Raw genomic sequence first — 12393 nt, forward strand, 5'->3', positions numbered from 1 at the left:
GACCCCGGGGGCTGCGTGCTGTTGCTTGCTTTCCTCTTAGTTATCCTGTCTGGTAGTGCGTGTCGTGCCGTTTGAACATGCCTTCCTCTTTTCTTCCCAGGGAATGGCTTTCACTCTTGAAGAGAGGTTGCAGCTGGGAATTCATGGCCTCCTTCCTCCTTGCTTCTTGAGCCAAGACGTTCAAGTCCTCCGTGTGATGAAAAACTTTGAGAACAAATCTAACGATCTAGACAAGTATGTCAAAAACATGTTATTTCCTGTCCCCTCCCCTTTTAATTTTCAGCTCTTTAAAGCCCTTTAAAGGATCCTGCTTCAAGGCTCGCAGGTTTCCCTCAGAGTCACTTTTTTCCAACTGTCCATGTTCTCCAGCACCAGGAGTGTTTATTCTGGCCTGTCTGCCTTCACCTCAGTTACATGCCATCCCAGTCCCAAAATAGCGCTGGTACTGCTTCTTCCTGCCATGGCGTTGCTGGAGAGCTCTGGTACGAGCCTGGCAATTCTCTGTGCACAGAAAATTGGGTACAGGTGCGCAACGAAAAGGCACAGTCCCTGCCCCAGAGCACTGGGGTAGAGTGAACATATGTGCTGCATGTGCCTGTCTGTGTGCTCATCAGTACGGTCACTAAAATACTGGGTGGAGGAACAGAAAGAACCTGCCAACTGGTAGGAAAAAAGTAAAAAGACAGAAGCAATTATGAGTATTGACTAATCATTCTGTTCCTGATATTCCATTGAGTCCAGTATTGTTTATCATGGTTATTGATGAAAGATGGTGTTTGACTCCTGGTGTGATGGATGGTAGGGTTTGCACCTCCGTCTGTCTCAGCTGCCATTGATCTGGGGACTGAGGCAGCAGGACTCGTCCCCTGTAGAGCAATTGCATTGTATTTTCTCTGTCACAAATGCCTGTGGTGATCTTGCAAATTCTATATTGTTGACGGGGTGTGACACCTTTTTGAAGCCACGCTCCGAGATTGGGTGCTGAGCACAAAAAGGAGTTCGTCATTATGTTCATACAAGTTTCACAGACAGAAAACCATTTCCAATCTCTCTTTGCTTTTTGAGTTTTTCATTTTTCTGGCTTCAGTTTGACAAATTCAGTCTTAGCCAACGGAACATTTTCAAGAAAGAAAAATCTTTGGAGAAATGTAATGTATTCGAAGTCACTAAGTGGTCATATAAACCCAGTGATGCAGGTATAAGACTGGACAACACTAATAATACAAAGTTGATATAACATTTTCTTTTTCTAAATTAATGGCTTTGTCTTTTTTTGTTTTCAAAGATGGAATTTAACTATCCTTCTAGTTTTAGTGATTCAGTAATTGAGAATGCAGGATAATGGAGAGAGCGGTTTTGTAGAAATATTTTAGGAAAGACTGCTTTGAAATATGCATATTAACATTTGCATATATGCATATTTCATCTTCTAGATTGCATAATAAATTCTGATAATAAAGATGATGTCCCGCTCTGTCCCAGGTAGCCCTAAATTCTGCTCTTGACCTTTTCCACTGCAGTTATTTCTAATGCAAATTGTGAAATTCTGAAGGTACACGTGGGTCTGACTTCCAGCTCTACCGAGTCTTTGTGAGCTGTCAGTGAGGATGGTGGAGCCCATGAGGTCCTCTGGGAAAGTTTGCTCCACGTATTTGCTCATGATGTAGAACTGAGGAGTGTCAGGGCTTGGGAGAACTGAGCCAGCTACTGCTTTTTTTGAAACTGCCAACATCCATAAATACTGATATATATCTATCTCATTTGACTTTTAAGGTACATTGTTCTTATGACATTACAAGACAGGAACGAGAAGCTTTTTTATCGAGTGCTGACCTCCGACATCGAGAGATTCATGCCCATCGTTTACACCCCAACGGTTGGCCTGGCTTGTCAGCAGTACGGTTTGGCTTTCAGGAGACCACGGTGAGTGAAGAGGCTGTTCTTGCCCCTTGTTTTAATTCCGTGTGAATGTTTCTTTTGTACCGACAGCCCATCTTTATGTGGGTGGCCCAAAACATCTAAAACTCGATCCCTCATCAAGAGATGGACCAGCAAGCAGCTTCGTGTGTGTACATTTGATGATGAGCTGGGGAGTCGAGAATAGCTCTGCCTTCTTCCTATGAACAGCGGACAGAGTGGTTTTGTTCTCAAACAGTACTGTACAGTCTGTGCAACTTCGCTCCAAACGCCTCTCTGAACTTACGGCTGCGGCCCTCCCCATCTGCTGTCTCAGGAGCGCCGAGTGCCTTCTGCAGTGCTGGCGTTGGAGTAATTGCTGGATTTGGGATACGTTGTGCTGATTTTGAACTTTTGTGTGCGCTTCCACAAATCACCCCGCATGAGTCTTTTCATAGGAGGTGATGCTCTGCATCAGTGCTTCCCTCGCTGCTCAGAGCAGTTACTGTGTAAATTCATGCAACATTAAACACTGTGTACCACGTTGGAAGGCCCTGTTCTGCATAACTCTTTTTAATGATTAATGTTTAGATAAAGCCCTCATTAGCATTTTGAAATACATTTTAGTCCTAGCCTGAAAGTTCAACGGTAAGGTTCAGTTGCCTTTGCAAGCTTTTTATTTTCTGTGTCCTTGAACTGTACCAGTAGGCAGATAAAAACTTTAGCTTTTGCTATAGAAATAAGCAAAGTAAAGGAATAGAGTGATACTGATTTAAAAGCATTTCACAAGCATGAGGTTTAACTGCAGTTTCAGCTGAGAGTAGCGTGATAGATGGGGAAAGCGAGGCAAGTTCTACTGACTGACTCAAGGTCACATTGGGGACCCTGAGGCAGACCTCCAAGACATAAGGGCTGTGTAGACAGATAATGAGTAGCATTACAGATAAGATTATCCTGGCAAACATGCTTGCATCCTCTTTGTCATCAAAATTTCTAGTAAAGCCACCAATTTCTTCACATGAGCTGCTCCTCAGGATTGCTTTTTGCCACGTGCCTATCTCAGGTAATTGTGTTCTGTTCCTGATACCCAATCGCGGGGTCTGCTGGGCTGTGGTGAAGCCATTCATCTAGTCAAGCTTTGGTCATATCCCCTCCTCTTCCTCAATGCATATGAGGAAACCAGAGAGGCAATTGTCCTTTGTACAAGGGGAGGACACTTCTTCTGGGCAGGAGTAAAAGGTAGCAGGGATAAGAGAGCCCAGACTCTGTCTCCGGGTGCTGAGCTGTGAGCGCTGTCAGGCAAGGAAGAGCACACTGCCAGTTCTCAGCTCATCGAGATTCACAGCTGCAATTCCTGCTGTGCAGCCACTGCGTCTCTGCCTTCAGCCTGCCTTTACCTTGCAAGAAGTTAAAACAATATTTGGGAGTTTTGCTTCTTTTATTTTCCATCCCTGATGTTATCCTCAGGAAAGCAGGGCTTTCCTTCCGTATACTGGACTCTTTTCTGCAGTTGTTGCTGTGGGAGAATTCCCTTTCCTGTAACTCTTATCTTTCTCATGTTTTAAACCCACAGTATTTTACCAATAAATGGTAAGAACATCTGTTCTCATGGTCTGACAGTTCTGCTGCTGAACTTCGGCTTGGAGCTATTCTGGATTCCAGCTGGTGGGTTCCGCAGGAAAGGGCAAACTATCAGGCCCTTAGCACACCGAATTTCCTATGGCAGGGAGTTTGTTTCCCTGAAGATGTAGAGTGAATTTCATCCTAGCCTCAGGTTTGCTTTTAATCAAGGTTGTTTTAGCAAAAGAGTGTTTTTGTTGCAAAAAAAAAAAGAGCTATTATATCATGTAAAGTGATGAGATTAAAATGAGAAGCATTCATATGTGGTTTTTTTGTCAAACTGACTCATTGTCTTGCAGTATATATTTTCTCTTCTGAAGCATATTATATACATCAGGAGCTGGCCTGCAAGATGCTTAGTTCAGCGTTATTTCTGCTAAAATCATTGGGACCTGCAGATTTGGGGAGCTCAGGAATTAAGATCTAAGTTTGAATTTCTAGCTTTTCCCATGTTTATTATTCTAAGCTGCGCTGGAAGTCTGCGAAGCTGATGCTTCTAACCTAATTTTATTTGTATCGGAAGGTTTTTAAAACAAAATGACCCCCATATAAATACATTTCACTGTTGTTTCAGGGAGAACATGGCACCTAGAACTGGAGAGGATCTCCAAGCAGTTCAGTTTTGCTCTGCTGTCACAGGAAGCCTTATCATATAATCCTGTTCATTAAGTGATTATGTTTTATTTTAAACCTGCAGTAAAGCTGCCCTTTAGCCCATTCCAGTACTTAACTCTCATATAAGTAGAAAGCAGTTTTCCCTTAGTATATGTTCTTTGCCACTGTCATCCTAAATGTTCTTTGCCAATGTCATCCTCTCTGCAGTAGCCTTTTCGTGTTCAGCCTGATGGTGTTCTTGTCCATAGTTCTTGCTGTTCTGTCCAGGCTGCTCCACTCTGGAGTCTCCTGTTTTGCTACATTTCTTCTGAAATGCACCACGGAAGAGTGAGCACTACTTCACCATGGAGGTCTGGCAGTGCCGAGGAGACTGGAGCAGTTAGATTTTAGCTTTTGCTAGGATGTCCCAATGTGCCCTTGCCTTTTTTGGCATCACCTGGGTGGCCTGGTCGCTGTAATGCAATTTGTCATCTTCTCCCTGTGAAACTTTTCTTTGACACAGTTACCCCACCAGATACGTGGCACTCCATAATTGCACTTAGCATTTCTCTTCGCTACATGTCCTGATGTGAACTCTGTCCAGTTGGTTTGGGCTCATCTCTCCAATGAATCATAGTCTTTCTAAATCTGTCCTCTGGGGTGCTGTGCCTCCCGGCCCAACTCTTTGGGCAACGGGGAGCTGGATGAATGTTTGCTGCAGCAATTACCTTTTCATCCAAACTGTAACACTTAATACTGTGGATCAGGTAAGGGAGATGAGATATCTCAGTTTGAAAACACTTCATGGTGCTCCAACATGGATGGACATGCACATTTAGCACAGCTTATGGTGAGGAGGGAAGTCTGCCGAATACTATGCGGTCTTTCTGTGGCCACAGCAGCAGCAATTAGTGACTTGTGGACACAATGAACTTCTTCCCTGTGCTGAGATCTTTCTCAGCCCCATTAGTGCTTGGCTTTATATTTGAAGGTTGAGCCTGGAAAGATTAAAGCATGAGTAACTTGCTTACAAAGCAACTCTTGTACAAGAGCATCTGAAAATAGTCCTATGAGGTCCAGCAGGGCTTCTCTCATCAGAATGCATTTATCAGTGTCCGCATGGCTGCAGATTTTGTTTGCCAGATACTGCTGTCATAATTGCAGGGCTCAATGCCTCTTTCACCCTTCCACGCCACTATGTACAAATTCTTAAGGGTAGAGTTTTTACCTGCGCTTCTACGGGGCTGGTGTCCAGAGTTCTCCTCCCAGGTGAGGGCTCCGACATCCTCTCTGTCAGCAGATTCATCTGCTCCAAATGGGATCAGACTTCTGCCGTCTTAAAACATAGGTTTTCTCTGTTTACCAGTAGAAAAGAGCTACTGGGGAAAAAAAAAAAAAGGCTTGCAAACATGCAATTCTTGTCATGCTAATCTATGATGCCCATAGTGTCCCCACTTCTGCTGGTGAGCAAGGCAGAGCTCCTGTGCCCCAGCATGTTCCTGTCTCCTCCCCAGACTCCTACTGACTTTCTCTTCAGGAGTCGCTTTAAGTTCTCCAAGCAGGCTTTTCTTTTTCTGTGGCCTCAGACTTTTCCCTGTGTCCTGAAAACCCAGTTTTTTAGAACAGCTGGAAGGGAGGTGGAACCATCAATTTATTAAAAATGGCATTCTGGCACCGTTCCCCTAAAAGCTCTGAAGTTTTTGCTGGCAGGTGTCTATGTTGAACAACGTTTTTCCTAGCTTCTTTTCCAGATAGCTCTCTGCTGAGTTACCAATATTTGTTTATTCAAAGTCATGCAATAAGCATTAAAATTTTCAGGCCAAAGTACAGTGTCATTTTATATTTGGTATTTTTAAAATAATAAAAAAAGAGATTATTGTATAATCTGTAAGTACAGGTTGAAGTACCAAGAAATTTCTCCTCTGTCATACTTATCATAAGAACCCTGCCAAAATCTCTGTCTTCTGTGATCAGAGAATTAAATAAGCACCAGAGAAGAGCAACTGTATCCAAAGAGAAGTCTTCCTAGCCATGGATCCTGTCTGTAGCAGCGGCCAGTAGCAGGTACCTCAGGAGGAGGAGAAGACTAGGGTAGGCAAATATGCTTACTTTTCGGGAGCTTCTCAGCTTATGTTCCTCCACAGTTTGTGTCTGAGGGTCTCATGGTTGTAGCTTTGTTGCAAAAAATCTGCTACCACGTTTGTCTTCGCGTGTTCTGGAGCAATTGTGAGGGCACCCAGATGGATTCACGTTGTCAAGGCCAAAGTATATTGCTGGAGACAGTGTCCCACGCTGACAAGGTTTGAATCATGTATCAGTGTGATTCCTGATGCTCAAGGTGGCCCAGAGTTAAGGGAGATTTCCTGCAGAGTTGTGCAGCTTCAGATCCTATGGCTGAAATGCACAGCTTTGCAGCCTGTCTCCTGCGATCCATCCCTGGTTATTCACTCCTCCTTTCCAGCACCCTGGTGCCTGCACAGATGTCCATGCATCTGTGCAGTCATCTGGGTCAGGAATAAATGTAGGTAGATCCATGTCTTTTTTTGGGGCCAGACTAGTGGTAATTTGGATAGCCAGTTCACTGCCAGTTGCAGCAGGAGTTGTGCTGACATGGTGAAAGGACCGAGCTGCTGAAGGCACGGGGAGGACAGCTTGGTTGTGTTCCACAGCTGTAGTGACATAATTATGGCTTCAAGCGAAAGAGGGGGTTACCCTGGGGACTAAGGAACATGGGCCTCGGAAGTGTTTGCACTTCAAAGCCTGGGGATCCTTCATCCTCATCAGAAGTTTGGGAGGGGGAAGGAATGAAGTGTAACAGAGCAGGGCTTGCAACTTCCTGAGACACTGAAAGAGGGAAAGAGGAATTTTCATTCTTTGATCTCATTAATAGAAAGAGTCACCATTATCTTAGGAAATGCTTTCATCAGCCCCAGAAGCATTGAAACTGTGATTGAGAGTCCTTTTTGCTTTAGAGTGAAGATACAAAGTCCTCTACGAAGAAAAGTGCATAGCAGTATTGTGAACTTTTTTTCTTTTTTGCTTTTTCTTTTCTTTTTTTCAAATGTAAAATGTAGTTAACGAATACCATGGGGGTGCTTATGCAGCACAGGACAGAACCTGTGCAATGCTATTTAAAAGGTATTTTTTAAGCTGGAGGATCTCTTAATTGTGGCAGTATCTTTGGAAAGAGACTTTATACTTTTTCACAAAGAGAAAGCAGAGAAGAAACTTATCTCAGGGCGTGAAATCAGGGTTTTATTTCTTCTGTGATAGTGAGGAATAGTTATTACAGTGGCATAAGACCACAGTCTCTGGAGACACTGGGTAATTCATGAGCATACTGGTATTTGAAAGTATAAAGTTGTCAGCTGCTCTGCAAAAGCTTTTGATACCCCCTGAGAGCAGGACTGGAACACGTTGGAACGTCACCGTTGGAGGAAAGCTATGGGGACAGAAAAAGCTTGCTTAAGTTAGAAGAGAATCATAGAATCATAGAATAGAATCATAGAATGGCTAGAGTTGGAAAGGACCTTAAAGATCATCTAGTTCACTCTTCTTTTCTGGATACATAAATATCCTCGAGGACTGATGGCAGAACAATGCGAAACATGCTGGGGTGAAGCTGAACCTGGAGAATGAAAGCTAACAGGATGCAGATGGTGCGAAAATCAAGTCTGACAGAATAATGATCTGTGTCTCTGATGAAAAATGAGCAAGTGAAACATCAGTCAATCTACAGAATTGTCTTGTCAACAGATCTGGCTCTGCTCAGGCTTTTTTTTTTTAATGGTGTTGCGCAGTCTGAGCAGCAGGAGAAAAAGTTACCTGCTGTTTCTAGACTCTTTAAACCCAAACCAAATGGAAACTAGAACAAAGGTCTAAATCCCATAGACTTGTCCCTAATGACAGAATTGTCTGCACACCCTCTTCTATAACAGTGGAGATCAAAAGTGAGTGGGAAGACTGGGGTTTGGATTATTGTCCTGAAAATTGTACTTTGAAACCTCTTTAGGCAATCTGCACTTTTTGAAAAAACACCGGTTGTCACAACCTCTCTTGTTGCCACCAGCCTGGTTCATCCTTCTTCCAGAAGCAGCTGCAGTTAGTGTAAGAGAAGATGAATGTGTTTAATGATCTACATTTAGATAACATCACCACGAGAAGACTGGTCTTCTAACAGACTGAAGGGGGAGGGTCTTTGGAAAGTATCATGGGGACGGTGTGTAGTCAAGAAGCCCTGAAGACGTCAAACCTCCCTGCAATGAGCAGGGACATCTTAAACCAGATCAGGTTGCTCAGAGCCCACTCTAACCTGACCTTGAATGTGTCCAGGGATGGGACATCTCCCACCTCTCTGGGCAACCTGTGACAGTGTTTCACCACCCTCATTGTAAAATTATTTCTTATATCTAGTCCTAGTTATGGGGCCAGGTTATGGAATGTGGAGAAGACTATGGCTAGAGTAGGCGAGTAGGAAGAAATTAGCGCAGAGGGAACCCAGGGCTGCTGAGAATGGCTCAGCCTGTTTGGAAACCTCTGCTGAGAGGTGGCAGGGTGGTTCAAGTTTTCCCACTGCTCACTTTGTGCTGACTCCACTTTTTCCAGGCAAGTCTTTTCAGCATGCTGTACCCCCATCCTTCTCCCTTCTCTGTTCACCCTTCAGTTAAGTGGTTCTCCAAATGAGGTTAACAGCAAAGTCTCACATTGATTTATGAAGGTCAGGCTTTTCCCTGCTGTCAGAGGTGATTTAGATTTAAGTCTGTTCAAATTCCCTGATTTACCAGGAGAAGCTCAAAGGAAGAGGTGGGGTTGGCCAAAAGAAAAGAGTTTGACCTGGTGAAGGAAATTCAAGAGGATGTGTTCGCATTTAATCTGGCATAAATCTGTGCTGCTGCCACAAGGAACAACCCCACCTTAAACAAAAAATGCCAATGACAGGGAAGAGGGAGGGAGAATTATTTAGAATCATGAATACCAGGATGTAAATTGGAGGGGAAATAAGGCCGGGTATCATGGAAACCTCGGACAGCAATATCCATTGGGCTGTGGGACAACTTCCCATGGACTACGCATCGTGACATGGAGATGTTTTTCATGAGGAGAAACCTCTTTTTTAACTGTTTAGTTTATGGAATATTTCTATTAATAAATGCTACATTTTTATTATATACTTTATGTTGACTTTTATACGCCACTGCAAGGTGGCTGTGAGATGCAGTCTCTCGTTGCTGTATAACGGCTGTGTCAGAGCTGGCACCCTTGTCCTTGAATAACAGCATCCACTTCTGAAAGAGAAGAGAAGAAAAATCAATAGGCAGCAAAGAGAGCTGTTTTGCGTTTGCCAAAGACTTCCCCAGGAGGTCTGCACAGAGTGAAGGCTTCTGTGCTCTGATACTGTAATTCTTACCTTCCTTGGGTTTTGCTGTGTTTTGGGTGGGGTTTTTTTTCTGGAGAGCTCTGGGTGCAAATGCACCGTTCAAACACTTTGGCAAGGCAAGCCACACACACCTTCAGTACGTGATTGTGGAAGACCTGCTGTAAAAGCTGCTGCTTTCTGTATTTGCTGCAGTTTATAGCAAAAGTTTAAAATTTTTCTTAGGTGGATTCACTAAGACAGAATATTTAGGTTAGGTTTAATTTGTCTGAAAGCTGGTTGTCAAAATAATATTTCTTGTCTTTGTCAAACTTTGTCCTAATTCTGTGCTCATTCTTGGGGCTCCCTGCAGTGCACTAAAAGTGAAGGTGTGGGTCTTGGAAGAATTTGCACAGCGCAGGAAGGAAATATAATCAGGGTAGGACTTAGTTTGACTTCCCAGGGATTTTTGATCCCACCTTAACCTCTGTACTATCAAGTAAAACAGAATACATTATGTGCTTAGCAGTGAAAGCAGGTAAGAGCTCCTTGGTCAACATCACTGAGCAACAGCACCGATTGCCCATCTCGACACGTTTCTCTTCGCAACCCTGTAATCTTCCAATTACTGAGATACTGCCAGGATCCAGCACACAGGCCGGTTTAAGACTAAGACTCCAAAAAGGCAGAGAAAAATCAGAGCCGAGTCAGATTTTCCTACACTTCAAGTTGTTTTTGAACAGAAGGTTTCAAGCCCCTTGGGCATGATGAGTTTAAATGCAGCAAAGGATCCTGAATTTGGGAAATGCCCACGCTTGCTGGTTGGTGGGATGTTACGTCTCGTCTCAAAGCCTGGTCTTTACCCATGTGGATCCGAAAATTTACGCATGGGTGGCAGAGCAGTTATGAGCAGCCTGGTTTCTCTCTCTCCCTCCTGCACATCAGCAAGCAGGGAGCTCTGGGTGTGGGGGTAAGCAAGAGTCAGATCCCACGCTGCAGACCTGTTTGGCTCTTACCCAGCCCTTGGCTCCAGGGGCTCAATCCTTATGTAGATCTTCTTGAGCAATTCTTAAACACCACTGTTGAAACACTATCCCAGTTTGAAGTAAAACCGAACTAATTTTCTGTTCTGTAACTTTACATCCTAGCTAGGCCTCCTCTAACTCTCTGAAATTAACGGCATATTGTGGAGAAAACTGCTCGTTCTCAGAATGATAAGACCAATGTTTGTGCTCCATGCCAAGGGATGGTGTGCAGGGAGGCCCTTGCTTATACTTACTGCCATAACAACCAAGGGCAGCCAATTTCGTTATTTGCCCCCTTAGATGGTCAGAAACGGAAAAAACGTAGAGGGGTCACATCAGTGGGGAGGAGTGGACAGGACAGGTGACCCAAACCTGACCAACTGGGGTATTCCATCCCATCTGCCCCATGCTCAGTATAAAAGCTGAGGGATCAAAGGGTCAGCCCCCTTCTGGCGATGGCCGACATCCAGAGAGGACTCTGTCTGTTCATCTGCCTTTGATCCTGATCCGTGTGTTCCTGACTCCAGAGCTGGAATCCAGTTCCCATCCGTCGCTGAGTCCAGTCTGGGACTTCCCCGGTGCCTGCCGGTGACATGACTGTCATCCTGGGAGCTTGATACGGTTTTGGATATATTGTATCTATTTCATTATTTTCTTCTTTATTTTAATATTAATTCTTCATTAAAGTAGTTTAGGTCTTTCTAAACTTCTGAATCTCCTTATCTCTTTCTCCTCCTCTCTCCTCTTTTGGGGGGGGAGAAGGAGGGGGAAGGGCCATCTGTCGGTCCGGTTTTGGTAAATTCGGCCAAAACCACGACAAACACCACTACTGAAAAGGAAACTAGAAAAAAGGTAATTTCTGAAGTTTTGAAATACAGACAGGATTTAACCACTGGATTATGTTATGACATGACAATTCTCTGGTTAAACCCTTCTTTCCCGAGAATCCAGTAGGGACAAGTGGCTCATGACAAGCCAAAAGCAATGTGATTCTGTTGGCCTCTCTTAATCCTCCACTGTGGATAGCAGAGATTCACTGGGGACTTGATGCCAACCCTCTGCATTTTCACATTGCCGCATAACAACCAATATCAGTAGTTACTGCACTGGTCTTTATCCATCGACCCTCCCTGGGGAGGAAGAGAGAGTTATTTATTCTTCAGGCTGTTTCCGGACTAGCAGAATCAATGAATCCAGGATTCCTCTTGATTTCTGTCCACTGTCCCCTAACACGTCCCCTTTGCAAGACCTTCTGTTCCCTTCCACATCCCTTTCATCCCTTCTGCATATCCACCTGTGCTCCACCATAGCCAGCTTGTGCTTTTCCCCTTCCCTCTTCTCTTCTTTAGGGAGCAGCAGGCACAGCTTTGGATGCTCTGCCTGCCATCCCCTCTGGTTTCCTACCTGTGTGTTTTTTATCCTCCCCCATAACCATTTCCTTTTTTTTCTTTTTTTCATTTGGTTTCCTCTATAGTCAGCATTTTCCTCCTTTTCTCTGCCTTTTGCTTAGTCCTGCAGCCCAGGAAGGCTCAGAGGCTTTGCAAAGGCTGAGCTAGCAAGGCTTCAGTAGGATCTAGGTGGTGTGTCTAGCTGTGAGCTGTCTTTTTGACCAGCTGTCATAATAACTGTCTGAGGAAGGGCTCTGTTCCCGTCCACGGAGTGGTGGGGACATGAACCTCATTATCTTTTCCCTTTATCTCAACAGTGATTTCTATAAAAGGGTGTAGGAACAAACATCTTTGACACCTTTGCCTTTCTGATAAATTTGCTTGAAATGAACTAGCAGGTAAGAGAGGACACAGAGTGATTGTATAAGCTCCCTTTTCCTGGAAAAAAAAAAAACCAAAACCCAACAAACTTGCTAAAAATAGTGCTGGGTGTTAATAACTTGGCAGACTAGGAGAT

General features: G+C 44.1%; 1 protein-coding gene across 1 annotated transcript in view; it reads left to right on the plus strand.

Moving 5' to 3' along the window:
• The window catches only part of ME3 (malic enzyme 3), a 132455-nt gene that overhangs the window by 67560 nt on the left and 52502 nt on the right, over window positions 1-12393 (plus strand). The window contains exons 2-3 of the mRNA XM_074153998.1: window positions 101-234; window positions 1774-1923. Coding sequence (XP_074010099.1) covers window positions 101-234; window positions 1774-1923 — 284 coding nt within the window. The remainder of the gene's footprint in view (window positions 1-100; window positions 235-1773; window positions 1924-12393) is intronic.

Source organism: Numenius arquata, chromosome 1 (assembly GCF_964106895.1).
Source record: "Numenius arquata chromosome 1, bNumArq3.hap1.1, whole genome shotgun sequence".
NCBI classification, from domain to species: domain Eukaryota; kingdom Metazoa; phylum Chordata; class Aves; order Charadriiformes; family Scolopacidae; genus Numenius; species Numenius arquata.